Genomic DNA, 17,285 nt, shown 5'->3' on the forward strand with positions numbered 1-17,285 from the left:
TTCAGTTGTCCTACCCTTCCTCCCGCCCTTGGTTCACTGAAGCTTGTGGTGAGGCAGTTGTCCTAAAACAACTTGCCTTTGCCTCATGGAAAGCAAACCCAACTGAGGGTAATCTCAGTTCCTTCCAGAAAGCTCAAAACAAGTGTGTATCTACCCTCAGGTGAGCCAGAAAACAACATATTTCTCATCTCAAGTCTGAACTCTCAAACCTCTCTCCCTCCTCAAAATCCTGGTGGCGTCTAATCAAATCTGTTTCTGGTGTATGTTCCCCCTCCATCCCCTCCTTTACCTCAAATGGCAGCACTGCTGATATCGCACGTGAAAAAGCTGGCTGCCTAAACTCGGTGTTTGCAGCTAAATCTTGTGTCCAAAACCCATCACTTTCTCTACCCACCTTACCCAGTTGCACCCAACTGTCCCTGAACTCTGTGTCCTTTTCTCCTGACATGGTGGAGAGCTTTCTTTCAAACCTCGACTCAGATTCTGCAACCGGTCCAGACGGCATCAGCCCACGTGTCCTCAAAGCCTGCTCTTCTGCTCTTGCTCACCCTCTCTCTGTTCTATTTACCCTCTCATTTGCTCGAGGCCATCTGCCATCTGCTTGCAAATCAGCAAACATCACTGACCTGCACAAAAAGGTGCAAAAACAGATCCCTGCAACTACAGACCAATCAGCCTTCTCCCAATCATCAGCAAGGTTATGGAATCCATCATCGCAACAGACATCAAATCCTTCCTCTTCTCCAATGGCTTGATTTCTGATCATCAATTTGGTTTCAGACCAGGTCACTCTACCCTGGATATGCTGCTTCTGCTCTCCCAACAATGGATGGAAACCCTCAATGCCAGACAGGAAATCCGAGCCGTATCCCTGGATATATCACGTGCTTTTGACAGTCTGGCACCCTGCCCTGCTCACCAAACTCTCTTCCTATGGTATCCAAGGCCATTTCCACTCATGGCTCGCAGACTTCCTCTCCTGTCGCAGTCAACGTGTGGCCCTAAATGGAGTTCTTTCATGCCCCCTTTCTGTCCAGGCTGGAGTTCCTCAAGGTAGCGTTCAGGGCCCTGTTCTTTTTCTGGTTTTCATCAATGATCTCTCCGACTCTCTGGAAAATCCTCAAAATCTCTTTGCTGATGACTCCACCCTCTGCTGTACCATCGGTCATCCCTCAGACCGGCAAGCAGCAGCTTCTTTGCTCACTGCTGATCTGGATAAAATCACAAACTGGTCCAACACGTGGAAAATGTCTTTCAATCCGGACAAATCTCACACTCTCACTATGTCTCTTCGAACGGACCGTTTAGAACCCCCCCCCCCACATCCACTTTCTCAACATTCCTCTGGAAGAAGTCCTTTCTTTCAAGCTTCTGGGTCTCACTACCTGCCATGAGCTTTGCTGGGAAAGCCACATTTCAAACCTCGCCTCCAAAGCGAGTCGCCAACTGGGAATCCTCTGTCGTGCAAGGTCCTTCCTCGGCCCACCTGAGTTCCTGACGACTTACAAAGCTTTTGTCCGCAGCCTGACTGAGTACTGCTCTCCCCTCTGGACTGGTGCTCCTGCCTCCCACCTTTCTCGGCTTCACGCTATAGAAACCAAGGCATTTCGGATCATTGGCATCTCCCGCAATGAGGCTGAGTCTTTGGGCCTCTCACTCAATCACCGCAGGTTGGTCGGTGGTCTTTCTGTCTTCAACCGTCTCCTCTCCAGCCTCCCCCCCCGCTCTCTCTGTGATTTGTCCCCACCACATTTCCGCAGGGCGCTCAAGGTCCGCCAACAACCCCCTTCTGGTAAAACTACCAAAATCACTAATCACTGCTCACCTTCACTCTTTCATTCCTATTTTTCCCCTCCTTTGGAATAAACTCCCTCACTCGTTTCAATCCCATTCTTCCCTCCAGGCCTTCAAAACAGCTGTTCACCACCACCTCTTATCATCCCCCATCCAAATCCTCGATCTTTTCTACCCCCGATAATCCACCCAAGCCCATCTCCTTCAAATTCCCTGCTTTCCTTCCTGAAAGTCCCTGTAATGTCCATCTTCTGTTCCCCATGTTCCCCGTCCCATCCCTCTCCCTTCCACAGATCTCCAAATGTCTCTGTTCCCCACTATTTTTACCTTCCCACTCCCTCCCCTCCTGTCTCATGCCCCCCTTGATGTGCGTTGTGTGTTAGCTCTCATACGAGCAGGTCAGGTCAGGTATGGGTGCATGTGCCAGAACAGTGAGTCGCTGCGTCCACTTTCCACCGATACTCCAGGGGCCTCCGTCTGGCCATCCCCCAGGCAGATGCCAGGCCCATCCCCATCTGCTTGAGATGATGGTCAACCTGCTGCAATCACGAGGCAAGTGGTCGGCCCACTGGCCTCCTCCACTCATGAGACTCCCTTGCTGAGAGAATCTGGTGAGCAGGATCAGCGTCAGGAAAACGAGCCACATGTCTTTACAGCCGCAACTGACGCTCACGGACTATGCAGGTAACAAATCTCATCCGAGTCTCTCTCAGCAACCGCTCGTTGGACACAAAATCCGACCAGCGATAGCCAAGGATTCTCCGAAGAGACCTGGCACCAAAGGAATTAAGTCTCCGTCTCAGATCCTTGGTCAGAGTCCAAGACTCACATCCATAGAGCAAGACTGGAAGTACCAAGGACCTGAAGACTCGGACTTTCGTCCTCCCGCACAGGTACCGGCAGCGCCACACCCCATGATCCAGTGAATCCATGACTCCCCAGGCCTGACCCAGACGTCTATTGACCTCTGACTCACAGCCAGCAGAGACATGAATATCACTGCCAAGGTAAGTGAATCTCTCCACGACCTCAACATCCTCACCACAAACAGAGACAGATGGGACAGCAGCATCCAAGATGTCACCGAAAGCCTGGATCTTAGTTTTGACCCAAGAAACCCGTAACCCCAGTGGCTCCGACTCCTCATTCAGCACCTCGAGGGCCCCCAAAAGGATATCTAAAGTCTTCGCAAAGATGACTGCATCATCTGCAAAATCAAGGTCCGAGATCTTGACATTCCCAAACGATGCACCGCAGCTTGATCTCTCCGACATCCTCCCTAAAATCCAGTCCATACAAGTGCTGAAAAGTGTGGGGGCCAGTACACATCACTGAAGAACTCCAGTAACAACTGGAAATAAGTCAGAGATGGTACCACCACACTTCACAGCACTCTCAGTACCAGAGTAGAGTTCAGACATCAGATCGATCAGTTTTGGTGGCACCCCACGAAAACCAAGAATCCTCCAGAGGACATCCCGATTCACTGAATCGAACGCTTTACAGAGATCAACATAGGCTGCAAGCAGCCCCTGCCGAAACTCTCGTCTGCGTTCGGTGAGGACACGAAGAGCAAGGGTGCGGTCAATTGTTGACCTCTTTGGTGTAAAGCCTGACTGCTCTGGACGCTGTTGCTCAAGCAGATGGTGGCGCACCCTATCAAGAATTATCCGAGCAAAGACCTTGCCCGGCACTGAGAGCAGCATCACCCCTCGGTAGTTGTTGCAGTCTTGGCGATCACCCTTCCCTTTCCAGAGAGGAACAACAAGGCCCCTCTTCCAGTCAGTTGGGATGATGCCTGTGTTCAAGACAGAGCACAGAACTGCATGCAACGACACGAGTGCAGCGTTTCCACCAGCCTTGAGAATTTCAGCATGGATGCCACAGATCCCTGGAGCTTTACCCCATTTCAACCGGTTCACCGCAGCCCGTGTTTCCACAAGCAAAGGTGGACCACAGTTGATTCGAGGGTCAGCAACAGGGATTTGAAACACCCTTGACGTCCAACTCGACAGCTGGGTGATCAGCCTGGTACAACCGTTCAAAGTAACCGGCCCAGCGGGCCTTCACTTCAGACTCCTCTGTCAAGAGCCTACCACTCTCTGCTCGAACTGCAGTGCTCTGAGGGATGGGCTTGGATGAACGCAATGCGCGAATTCCCCTGTAAGCGGGACGAGAATCACCTGTCCACAGGTGATGCTCTACCCCCTCACAAATTCCTCGCACATGGGCCTCCTTGTCCACCCTCAGTGCATGTACAGTTTTACGCCTCAGCTCCCTGAACAGCTCAGCTCTGCCATTCAGCCTGGCCCTGCGACTCTGGTCAATGGTATCCAGTGTCCCTTGAGAGACAAAATTCTTCTTTGCCTTGCGGTGAATTCCAAGACATCCACCGGCAACATCAAGGACGGTGGGCTTGAAGGCACTCCACAACTCTTCAGGACCCCCCAAAGCACCCAGACTCCCCAAGTGTCCACTCACCCTGTTCGCAAACTCCTTAGCTACTCTCTCATCCCTGAGCTTTCCAACATCCAGCCTTGGCTGGGATGGTACCATTCTCCAGGATTTAAGGTGCGGCTTTAGAGTTGCTACAACAAGTCGGTGGTCAGTATTGAGGAACTGAGCACTCCGGTCGACCCTGCAGTTCTGGATCATCCTCCAACGACCGTCAATGAGGACATGGTCAATCTCCTTTGCTACACCGTCAGCGTTGGAATACCAAGTCCAGCGATGAGCTTGTGGGCGCTGAAACCATGAACCAGCCACCCTAAGTCCATGACTTCTTGAAAAGTCAAGGAACTTAGTGCTATTCTGGCTCATAGTTCCTGACCCATGGGGACCAACACACACCTTATAACCGTCCCTATCAGTTCCAGTCGATGCATTAAAATCCCCCAAGACGAGAAGTGTATCTCGTCTGGGGCACCGATCAACCACAGACTCGAGCGTGGCGTAGAATGCATCCTTCATGATGAGATCACTCGCCTCAGTCGGAGCATAAACAGAGACCAGGGAAATGACACCTAAGGAGTGACGAATCCTTAATCTCATAATACGCTCGTTGACCGGTGTTACCTCAATTATAATTGGGGTCAGCTTATTGGACACAGCTAAAGCAACTCCTTGGGTATGGTAACCATCAGAGTGACCAGACCAATAGTAGGTGTAACCACCCACCATTATCTCGCCGCAATCCGGTCTCCGAACCTCAGAGAGAGCTGCAATCCCGATGTCCAAACGCTTGAGCTCAGATGATAACAGAGACAGGTGATCATCCTCTCTTCGGGATAGGATATTCCAGGTACCCACCCGAAGGGACCGCCTCAGGTTAACCCAAGGAGACTGCATCTGGTGGACGACACCTCAGCACCACTCCGACACACTCTCCCGCAATCTGACCCAGGGATGTTACCCTGTGGTTTCCCTCCTATCATCAAAGATTTGGGGTCCCGAAGGCTTTGCCCCAATCCCTTCATCCGGTGAGCTGCTCTGCGAAGGGAAGCTGCACAGGAGGTACTCCCACGGAGTGGCTTTTCAGATTTTTTTTGCGTTTTTGTGTTTTGCGGAATGAAGGGTTTTATGGTGACCGGAGTGCAAATCCTGCCACCAACCTCCTCATAAAAAAGTAACCCAACTGCAGGAGGACGTCCACAGACACAGTTGGGCACGAGATATGGATGGCCGTTGGCTCACAAGGAGCTCCTCCGCCCTTTGATACGAGCCTCGACAAGGTATACAAAAAAATAACAAAACAAAACAAAAAAAAACTCAAACAAATTGTGAAACAAAAAATGTTTGTGAAACAAAAAATGTCAAAAAATAGGAATGACGTCATAAACATTGATATGATGTCATAGTGATGTCTCCGATGTGCGGTAATTCATCTCTGCTAATGCCCTGTTCGATTCCCGCAAACAGAATTCAAAAAGCTTGCCTTAGTTTGAGATAATTTTTTAGGCGATTTCCATTTGCGGAGATATTTTGAAGTCATAACTTTTTTTTCTAGGAGGAATTTTCAAAATCGGAGATGGTGACTGTCTGTGCAGGGTATTTTTACATATATATGCCAAGTTTCAGGAAGTTTCGGTGAAAACTGTAGGCTGTGAAACAAAAAAGTCCACAAGAAGAAGATGAAGAACAACAACGTGAATAAGACTTGGAGATCCTCCACGAGGATCTAAAAATATATTGAAATCACAGCTTGTCCCCTTCAAAATAGTTTCCCTCCAGTCTCACACAATTGTCCATCCTCTTCTTCCACGCTTCGATGCACCCCGGAAGGCTTCTTCAGGAATCTTCCGGAGCTCCGTCGTCACACCCTTTTGATGGCCTCCACATCAGGAAATCGTGTCCCCTTGATCACCCCCTTGAGCTTGGGGAAGAGGAAAAAATCACAAGGGGCCAAGTCTGGCGAATACGGGGGTTGCTCCAGAGTTGGCACGTTCCTCTCCACCAGAAACTGTCAGATGCTCAGGGCACTGTGAGCAGGGGCGTTGTCGTTGTCATGTTATGTCATGAGAACCCAGGCATTGTTCTCCCACAGATCCCTCCTCTTGTCCCAGTCTGATCTCAAGCGCCAGAGGATCTCCTTGCACACGTATTGATTCACTGTTTGACTCTGTGGTAGAAACTCGAAGTGGACGATGTCCTTGATGTCAAAAAACGTGATTAGCATCACCTTGACCTTCAACTTCGACATCCTTGCTTTCTTTGGTCTTGGTGATGCCGGACTGTTCAACTGATGTTTCTGCCGTTTGGTCTCGTGATCGTATCTGAATATCCACGATTCATAGCCAGTAATGGCTCTCCCGAGCAGGTCTGGATCGTCCTCGAGGTGCTCGATGATGTCTTGACAGACAGTGACTCTTTGCTGTTATTGGTCCTCGGACAACAGCTTGGGGACCATCTTTGCGCACACCTTGCGCATTTCGAGACTCAGCGATGATGCTCCAGACAATGTCCTAATTGATGGAAAATTCCTCAGTAATCATCCACACCATTAGTCGACTATTTGCACGCACCATCTGTTTCACACGCTCGATGTTGTCCGCCGTTCTGCTCGTTGAAGGTCTTCCAGACCGTGGATCGTCTTCAACCTCCTCACGTCCCTCTTTGAACCTCTTGTGCCATTCAAATGCACATGTACGTGACGTTGTTTCTTCCCTGTAGAATTGCTGCAGCATGGCAAAGAATTCGGAAGGTGTTTTGCCAAACTTGGCAAGAAACTTTAGATTGGCTCCCTGCTCACGACTCATAGCGCGACGACTCAGACTCGACAACGTGTAAAGCACGACCTTTAAAAAAATCACACGAGCGCAGTCAACCATCACCAATCATATATATATATATATATATATATATATATATATATATATATATATATATATATATATATATATGTATGTATATATATATATATCGCTGGAATGTTGCGAAAGATGGTGACGCAACCCGTTCATTCAAGTTGTGTAAGTGGAGCACACAGCAGGCTCAGTCCCGTTACTTTTTATACCGACCGTGTGTGTGTGTGTGTGTGTGTGTGTGTGTGTGTGTGTGTGTGTGTGTGTGTGTGTGTGTGTGTGTGTATATATATATATGTATATATATGTATATATATGTATATATATGTATATATATATATATATATATATATGTATATATATATATATATATATATATATATATATATATATATATTTGGCCCCATCTCTAAATGGTGAAGAATCACTTTAAGAATGAAAAAAATTCAAGGATCCGGATACAGATCTTCACCAAAATATAATTAATTCGTTGTTGTCACACATCAAACCTCTCCCCCATATTTGGTTATTTGGTCTGAATCCATCTACAACTTTTTGAGACATCTTGCTCACTGACATACAAACAAGAAAAACGTTGTGCAGAGCACGATACTTGCAAAATCCCTGAAACAATTTTGGCCATAAAAATAATTGGTGGTTGAACTCAGTGACCTGATATGCAAATCCTGTTCAAATTTCAAGTCAATCGGATGAAAGTTGAGGATTTTTGAAATTGCAACCAAGTTGTCGACCTTTGGCCTTTGTTGACCTTTTGACCGAAAAATCAATAGGCTTCTTCCTTATGACCAACTCTACCATGTGGTGGAGTTTCGTAAAGATTGGTTTAAAATTGAGACCTGTAGGCGATCGACAGACAAACAGACAGACCAATAATCGCGACCAACTAATATACTTGAACACTCTTCAGTTTTCGCAAGTAACAAACAGATCAACAGATTGGGGTGAAAACAGAACCTCGGCCCACCTTTGGTGGGGCAGGTAATGATTTGAGTGCATGTTGTTCTTAAACAGCATGAAGGATCCAAAATAAAAAGGAGGAAAAAAATTGTTCATCTTGTTTAACAAGTAAAAGGCAATCTTGAGGAAACTTTTCAATTGCAAAGTTATTTATGAAGAAGAAAATGTCGAAGATCCAAATTAAATTTGACTTGTACACATTTCACAACAGGCGATGAAAGTTTTTTTTTATTTTTTTTTATTTAATCAAATATAAAATGTGAGGGTTCAGAGAAGCAGTCTAACACACCACCTTCTTTAACATGCCCAAGTATTGCTAAACTCGAGGTTATCGGAAGTGCAAAGAAGGTGATTTGTGTTCTAACGTGTTCAAATATATCATTAAATTTAAATAAAACAAATTAATTCCAGAACTTTACCCCCGTTTTACTGCCGTTGACGCAGTCTTTCACACCACCCGACACATATCTAACATGTTCCATTAGTTATTCTTGCTTGTTTGTGTCCTTTATAACGTCCTTAAAAAGAGTAAGTTTCCTGTTTGGAATCCTTTTCAATTATGTTTGATTTCCAGGCAAGCAGAGAGAGTAAAAAAAAAAAAATATATATATATATATATATCTCACTCCTCTCTGTGCAAGTGCGATCCAAATGACTTCTGAGCCAAAGTATTGCTAACTACAGGTTTGTTTTTCGATTCATGTTCCGATTCGTATTCAAAATATAACATTCAATTTAAATGAGGTCGTTCCTCTATCATAAACTGACGTTTGGAGACAGACGGACAGACGTGAACCGATTGTTTAACCCTGCTTTTCGCTTCACGTGCGTGGGGTGAAAATGATGAAATGTGGGGAGTTCAGATAATCACTGTTATTGATAAATTCATTTTTCATCCCTTTACCAATTGTACAACAGGTTGGTAGAGGAGCAAACAGAGAGAGAGAAAGAGAAAGCATCCAGATGAAAGGTATCTTTGTGGTTATATCTCATCATTGCCTTTTTATCCTATTACTGTGTTTGTATTGTGAGAATACTTGAAGTAGCAGTAAATGTCTTTGAGTTTACGTGTTTGTATTTTTTTTTTCTTTCTCATCCAAAGGCACAACCAACAGAGATTTATCACGAGGAAAAAAGGCTTTTAGTTCCGAGGTTTCAGCAACAGGTTTGTATTCAGGCAAAGCTTTTCAATAACTTCTCTTTGGAGTGAGAACGGTGTTTGAAAATTGTTGTTGAAACCATCATCATCATCATCATCATCATCATCATCATCATCATCATCATCATCATCATCATCCATGAAAGACATTTTTAATTTTATCTTGAGTTTAAAAAAATGTTTTCATTTTTTTTCTTCTTTCTTTCTCCCTGCTCTCCAACCTCTCATCAATATTTCCTCATTTTGACAAGGCAATGGCGCATACCTGGGTTTCACTGCGCATTTACAAGACTGTCTCCACTCCCACAGGGAGATATTTAGATACCCTGTGTAGCCCCTTGATTAAACCAAACCGAGTGGAAAAAATTTCAGTTGCTTCTACCAGGGCATTTTGATTTCACTGAACGATTATAAATTGTTTTCCGATGGTATTTTTTGCCTTTCTCAGGTTGTAAAGAAGGAGAACAAGGAGATCAGATTGGACAAGACAAGAAGTTGGACCAGTCCAGCAATTATCAAAAAGACAGCCAGAGGGAGATAAATGAACTTTGGAAAGTTAGACAAACTGACAAAGAGGGTCAAGGAAGACAAAGTGAGACCTATGGAAGTGCGGGGAAGCAAGAAAGTGTCATGGAGAAACGAGCAGAAGTGCAGGAATTGCGAAGAACCAATAAGACACAAGCAATTGCAGGAAATCTGGACAAAGTTGGGGAAAATAATGTGCTGGCTACATTGCACGCTCGATCACTCGACATAAGCTTTAATGTTGCACCAGACTATGAGGTGTTGGAAACCATTGGGACAGGAGCATATGGAGTGGTTTGTGCGGCGATTCACAAAGCTACAGGTGAGAATTGTGTGAGGGTTGTGCTCGTGGAATAGTTAAGTACTGTGTGTGCTCATGGTTGTGCTCATGTCCAAGGGGTCTGCCCCTACCTGGACGGATGGCCAAACAGTTCTCTTGGAGGCTTACAGCCGAGATTCTTAGAGATTATGGTGCGTGCGGGAAGGAACAGACAAGGGGACAGAATAAAACAAAGAAAAATCCCTCCTTTATTCTGGCACTTAGCTTCGGGTCCAGAAGTGATCTTTTATGAGCTTTGGGGTCGAGCCACGTCATCCTGTATGGGAAAATGCACCCAAAATGGTGCCAAGGCCGCTCTTGTTGCTGGAAGCGTATGGGAGGTAATTTGTGCGGATGGTCCCTTCGTCAAGAGAGCCCACAAGCTGTCATGAAAGTTCCTCATGATTGGGGCAGTCGACGCCACTCCGCTGCAGAATGCCGTGCTCGCTCTCCCAGAAATGCCCAACACGTGGCTATGAGGGATTTCTCACATGATGCAGCCAAACTGTCTATGACTGGCGTCTTGCTCCGTCACGCGGGCAAATCCACAGCACAACACGAGAATTGTGTTGCTGTATTTCGTCGTGTCTCGACGTAGCCAGCCAGCGAGACTCCCTTACTGGATCGTGTTCTCCCACAACTATCCTCTTCATTCTGAACCATACTTTCCTTCGACTGGCTCTCTGAAGTCACGCCCATTAATCATCCACTCCGGGGCATGGTTTTCCCAGCCGTCACTCCTGGAGGCGGGACTCTCTGCCTGCTTGGACGTGCAGCTCTGTTGTCGCTGTTTTAAGGACATGATCCCTTTTTATCGCCTGTCTTTAAATAAAATAAAAACATAGGAAAAGGTCACAGGGGGCAATTACTTACTGGGGAAAATTGGCCTTGATCCCGATGTAATTAACACAGCACCACCCCCGTGTGGTGACAAATAACACTTGAGCTCACAGTTTCCCTACTTAATTTCCATGGAGATGCCTCCTACACGTCCACGGACCGAGCAACTCGACACGATCCTATCTTACCTTTGAAATTCCTCCATCTTCCCCACAAATCGGTTGAAACATTGGTCAGAAGAAGAGTGGACATATGTTGTGTGCAGGAGACACGGTGGAAGGGAAGTGGTGTGAGAATGGTGAAGGGAAGGCAGGGGCAGAAGTACAAGTTTATGTGGCAAGGGTGCCCGGAAGGCGTGCATGGTGTTGGTGTAATGTTTTCTGAGGAGTTTGTAGACAGTGTAGTGAGTGTGACTAGAGTGAGTGAAAGGTTGATGATGGTGAGAATTGTGATCGGAAATCTCTTGGTGAACGTCATCTCGGGATATGCCCCGCAGGTCGGTCGAAGCGATGAAGAGAAGAACATGTTCTGGTGTGCGATGGAGAAGTTGATGGAAAATGTGAAAGATGAGGAAGTTGTTGTGGTTGGAGGAGACTTGAATGGACATGTGGGAAGGAGTCCAGACGGTTTTGAGGGAGTCCATGGGGGTTATGGATATGGTGTGAGAAATGGGGAAGGTGAAAGGATCTTGGAGTTTGCTGATGGAGCTGATTTGTTGCTCTGTAATACTCAATTCCAGAAAGCGAATAATAAGCTTATTACATACATGTCAGGTGGGTTGACGACAACCATTGAGTACCTGATGGTGCGTCAGCGAGATAGGGGAAACCTCCGGGACACAAAGGTGATCCCAGGGGAGGAGACTGTTTCGCAGCACCACCTGGTTGTCTGCGATATAAGGGTGAAAGGTGCGCGGAGAATTCGGCGGGTGAAGTACCAACCGAGGATGAAGGTGTGGAGGTTGAAAGAGGCGACAGTGAAGGAAGCATTAAGAGAGAGGCTGAGTATGGTTGAAGATGATGTGGTTGAGCTTGATAGTGGTTGGATGTCAATGAAAGATAGTCGATTGGGAGCCGTTGGTGAGGTATGTGGATGGACAAAAGGACCACCGAGGCACTCGGAAACATGGTGGTGGGATGATGAAGTTGGAAAGACGATTGAAGAGAAGAGGAAGAAGTTCAAGGAATGGCAAAAGGCAAAGGATACGGTGGAAGAAGAGGCTGCACATGAAAGTTATAAGGAAGCCAAGAAGGCTGCAAAGAAAGAGGTTGCAAAGGCGCAGGAGGCCCAAAGGAAAATGTTTGGAGAACGCTTGGATTCGGAGGAGGGTAAGAGAGCGGTATTCAGGATTGCAAAGCAGATAGCGAGAGAGAGATTTGATGTGATGGGGGTGAGTTGCTTGAAGGATGAAGTGGGACAAATTGTTGTGGATTCAGATGGAATCAAAGGAAGATGGAAGAGATATATGGAAAGGCTGTTGAATGTAGAAAATGAATGGGATAGAAACATCGAGAGTAACCCAGTTTTAGGACCAGCACAGAAGATAACTGAGAAGGAAGTTGAGGAAGCTATAAGAGCAATGAAGAGTAGAAAAGCAGGAGGGCCGACGGGAGTTGTGGGAGATATTATATGTTGAAGGCAGCGGGAAGTTGGGGAGTGAAGAGAATGACAGAGATCTGTAATCTGGTGGTGAAAGAAGGCCGCATTCCAGTGGATTGGGAATTGAGTACCCTCGTCCCTCTGTACAAGGGGAAAGGTGACCCTCTGGACTGTGGCTCCTATAGAGCAATAAAGTTGTTGGAGCATGGAATGAAGGTATTGGAAAGGGTGTTGGAGAAGAGGATAAGGAAGAAGGTAAAGATTGACGAAATGCAGTTTTGATTTATGCCAGGAAGAGGAACGACAGATGCAATTTTTATTGTAAGGCAGTTGCAGGAAAAGTACATGGAGAAGAGGAAGAAGTTGTTTTTTGGGTTTGTTGATCTGGAGAAAGCATTTGATAGGGTCCCACGTGAAGTAATGGCATGGGCATTGAGGAAGTTAGGAGTGGAGGAATGGTTGATCAGAGTAGTGATGGCCATGTACGAGAGAGCACGCACAGCTGTAAGGACAAAGGATGGGAACAGTGGTGAGTTTGAGGTGAGGGTAGGAGTGCACCAGGGGTTGGTACTAAGTCCACTTCCATTTGTAGTTGTGATGGAGGTGCTGGCTCGGAGGGTAAAGGAGGGTTTACCGTGGGAGCTGCTGTATGCAGACGATCTGGTGTTGATTGCAGAGAGTATGGATGGACTGAAGGAGAAGATGAACAAGTGGAAGGAATGTATGGAGGCAAAAGGTTTGAAGGTGAATATCGGAAAGACAAAGGTGATGGCAAGTGGTAAAGCATGTGGTGAGGTGGAAAGGACTGGGAAGTGGCCGTGTGCTGTGTGCAGGAAGGGTGTCGGAGTGAACTCCATTCAGTGTACAATGTGTGCTGAGTGGGTTCATCGAAATGTAGTGGGGTGAGAGGGTCATTAACCAGTGTGGCAGCTACATTCAAGTGTAAGGTGTGCATCGAGGGAGCAGCAGATGAAGGAATTGTTGAGTTGGATCTTGGAGATGGTGCGAAGCTGGAAGGGGTGAAAACATTTTGCTATCTCGGAGACATGCTGAGTGGAGAAGGTGGATCAGACTCTTCGACGGTTGCTAGAGTGAGATGTGCATGGAAGAAGTTTCGGGAACTGAGTGGCGTGCTGACAAAGAGGGGAGTGTCGTTGAAGCTGAAGGGAAAGGTGTATGCTTCATGTGTGAGGAGTACGATGATTTATGGGAGTGAGACATGGGTACTGAACATGGAGCAGCAACAAAGGCTGGAAAGGGTGGAAATGCGAATGGTTCGGTGGATGTGTGGAGTATCGTTGAGAGAGAGGAAGACAAATGATGACTTGCGGAAGATGATGGGAATAGAGTCTGTGATGGAGGTTGTGAAGAGAAACAGGTTGAGATGGTTGGGTCATGTGTTGAGGAAGGATGAAAGTGACTGGGTGAGAGGAGTGTTGGAAATGAGTGGAGTCGGAAGTAGAGGACGGGGAAGACCGAGAAAAACTTGGCTAAATGTGGTGGAAGAGGAAATGTGGGCAAGGGGATTAAGAAGGGGAGATGCAGAAAACAGGGTAAAGTGGAGAAGATTGTCATGGGGCCCGCAAGGCTAACCCCCGCTTTAGTGGGGAAAATGGCCTTTAAATGCTTGTGTGTGTGTTCCCCACAAACATAACAGGTACATGGTTGTGTCGGAGATTTGTGACTCGAGTTCACGTTACGTGTAAAGAAGGATAAGCTAAACAGACAAGGAGGTCAGGACCGAAAAAGATTGTCATTGAAATTGTCAAGAAAGATATGGAATGTTTGGGTTTGCATGAAACAGACACAATGGATGGATCCATATGGAAAATGCCATCATTCGACCAATCCCTTGAAAAACGTGGAAAATGGTCAATAACGTCTGTTGTTGTTTCACATAAATTGAGGATTGACAGGGTGGCCGAGAGGTACGCACACTTGCCTCTAAGCTGTCTAGTCTGAATTTGAATCTCAACCAAGCTATAAACTGTCAGCCTGGTGTTTCACGGGCAGGGTGATTCATCGATGTGTGTGCCGTCCCTCGGATGGACGATAAATTGAGCGTCCTGTCTACCAATATTGGCTGGTGGACGTTAAAGATCCCACGGTGTCCTTCGTGGAGAGTTGGTGAGCTATTCCCGGCACCATGAGCAAATTCCAAATTCCTACTCTAACCTGCATCAGCAGCACAGCCGCGTCCTCAGCCAATAATGCAGTTCCGCAGCCTTGTGCTGAAAACGAAAGAAGAATACATCAGTTGAGTTTTGTCTTCCTTCGCCACCATTTAAATTTTTTTATTTAGTTTTCTTTCACTCAAACCCCATAACAATGAATTTCTATGCCTTTTATTTATTTATTTCTTGTCTTGTTTATACAATTTGTAATTTTAATATTTGTCACTCTTTAGGAGATCGAGTTGCTATAAAGAAAGTCCCAGATGCGTTTGAGATCTCCACAACTGCTCGACGAACCTTGCGAGAGATTCGAGTGCTTGGACACTGTCGTCATGATAACATAATTGCACTCCGGGACCTACTAGCTCCTCCATCAGCACCAACACCCTTCAAAAACGTGTCAGAACTGGCTGATCACGCGGTGGAGCATGGGGACGTCATGGGTGCTGTGCGCGTGGGTGGTCGTGGGTGCTCCAGGCGGGGACGGTTGTGGGTGCTGCGTGCTTGGGCGGTCGTGGGTGCTGCGCGTGGGTTGGTCGGTCTTGGGTGCTGTGCGCGGGGGCGGTCATGGGTGCTGCTGGCGGGGACGGTCGTGAGTGCTGCGCGCGGGGGCGGTCGTGGGTGCTGCGCGCGGGGGCTGTCGTAGGTGCTGCACGCGGGGGCGGTCGTGGGTGCTGCATGCGGGCGCGGTCGTGGGTGCTGCGCGCGGGGGTGGTCGTGGGTGGCTGCGCACGGTGGCGGTAGTGGGTGCTGCGCACGGGGGCGGTCTTGGGTGCTGCACACGGGGGGCGGTCGTGGTTGCTGCACACGGGGGGCGGTCGTGGTTGCTGCACACGGGGGGCGGTCGTGGTTGCTGCGCGCGGGAGCGGTCGTGGTTGCTGTGCGCGGGAGTGGTCGTGGGTGCTGCGCGCGGGAGCGGTCATAGGTGCTGCGCGGGGGGGGGGGCGGTCATTGGTGCTGCGCGAGGGTGGCGGTCGTGGGTGCTGCGTGTCGGGAGCGGTCATGGGTGCTGCGCAGGGGGGGGCGGTCATTGGTGCTGCGCGAGGGTGGCGGTCGTGGGTGCTGCGTGTCGGGGCGGTCGTGGGTGCCACCCATGGGGGCAGTCATGGGTGCTGTGCGCGGGAACGGTCATGCCTGCTGCAAACAAGGCGACCTCGTGTACGATGGTCCAGGCTTTTGAGCATGCGGGGCTTTCGGACATGTGGCACTCGAAGCGGTTGCATGTACACAACTCAAACCTCAGAGGAAATTAAACGTACCATTAATCTTTCCCTGCAACTGTCTCTTGTTTCTCTCACAGGTACATGGTTCTTGATTTGATGGAAAGTGATCTTCATCAGGTGATGTGCATTGCTCTTCAATTTTTTTCCTTGGAAATTGATGTCAATCATCTGGCTCTTTATGCAAAGCAGAAAGATCGCTTGATTGTAACACTTGATAAACTTTGCAGTGCACTCCTGCTCAAAGTAGGTATCCATGCAAAGAACAATTTAAGGAAAATGCATCTTTATTGGGAAATTACTTGCAAAGCAATGTTCATAGTCTGAAGCATAACAATAGCATGTTTGACAGCCACTGTGTATTTAATGTTTAATATACTGGATTTGCTTTATTGATAGTTTAATGCTTGATCAGACATATATCTCTTTTAGCTTTTATACGAGCATTGACAATGTATGCAAAAAAATTGCGTGTGCCTATTCTACTTATTATATTGTTGCGGGTCTGGGCGGTTAGGTTAATCTCTCCGTGACCCAATTGTGGTGGACGGGCTGTTAACACCGACCAGCTCGGATTGCCGAGCGGTTTTCCTTCGGAGGCAGACACGTGATCTTCAGAGATTATCGCGCGTGAGGGAGTGGCAGGGCACGGCACTGGCGGAGCGACGGAGGCATAGCACATGGAAGCACAGATTATTCTCCAAGACTTTGGGATATAGCAGGGTTTTCATGAACAATTGAAATGTCACATGGTTTGGCAGCCATATTGGATTGAAAGAAAATATGTAAAAATTTCTCTCTTGAACCACTGCAACAATCGAGGTGAAACTTCAAAATTATTATCTGGAAGTGATGGGGAATACATGTTTTAAATTTTAACTTCATCGAACGCATGCTCTGGCAGCCAGAATTATTTCATTTTTTGAATCTGCGTTCTTCTTATATTTTTGAATAAGGCTCACTTTGCTGCGCCTGGATGGATTTGAGGGTAGAGCAGTCGCGGCTGAAACCAGAATCCTATCCAAGTTCCTCCTGATGACTTCATCTTTGATTTTTGCTTTTTTGGGTTCCTTCTGATGACTCCAATGCAGCATCTATTTTATTTGGTCTTCCATTTAATTTGAATTGAATTATTTTAATTACAAATTTACCACCAGAAAAGTTGGTTCGCACCAAGTCCTTCTCAAGACTGCATGGGGTAAGCATTCCTGAATACTATCACTCGGGGTTCACATCAGTATTAAGCCCCCTGAGTCAATTGAGTGATTACTTTTTAGAAGCGCCTTTGGCAGCGATTACAGCTTCGAGTCTTCTTGGGTATGTCATATCAGCTTTGCACATCTGTATTTGGGGATTTTCTCCCATTTTTCCTTGAAT

The 17,285-nt window shown here is 47.2% G+C and overlaps 1 protein-coding gene across 3 annotated transcripts in view; it reads left to right on the plus strand.

The window, feature by feature from the left end:
- The window catches only part of LOC147029250 (uncharacterized), a 55,198-nt gene that overhangs the window by 4,635 nt on the left and 33,278 nt on the right, over positions 1-17,285 (plus strand). For all 3 annotated transcript variants that reach the window (XM_085880165.1, XM_085880166.1, XM_085880167.1), the window contains exons 3-7: positions 8,991-9,042; positions 9,175-9,237; positions 9,680-10,078; positions 14,922-15,087; positions 15,989-16,028. In XM_085880165.1, the coding sequence (XP_085736291.1) occupies positions 8,991-9,042; positions 9,175-9,237; positions 9,680-10,078; positions 14,922-15,087; positions 15,989-16,028 (720 nt within the window). The remainder of the gene's footprint in view (positions 1-8,990; positions 9,043-9,174; positions 9,238-9,679; positions 10,079-14,921; positions 15,088-15,988; positions 16,029-17,285) is intronic.

The sequence above is a fragment of the Eptatretus burgeri genome, chromosome 4 (genome assembly GCF_056783735.1).
Source record: "Eptatretus burgeri isolate ZD-2024b chromosome 4, Ebu_testis_v1, whole genome shotgun sequence".
In the NCBI taxonomy this organism is placed as follows: Eukaryota; Metazoa; Chordata; class Myxini; order Myxiniformes; family Myxinidae; genus Eptatretus; species Eptatretus burgeri.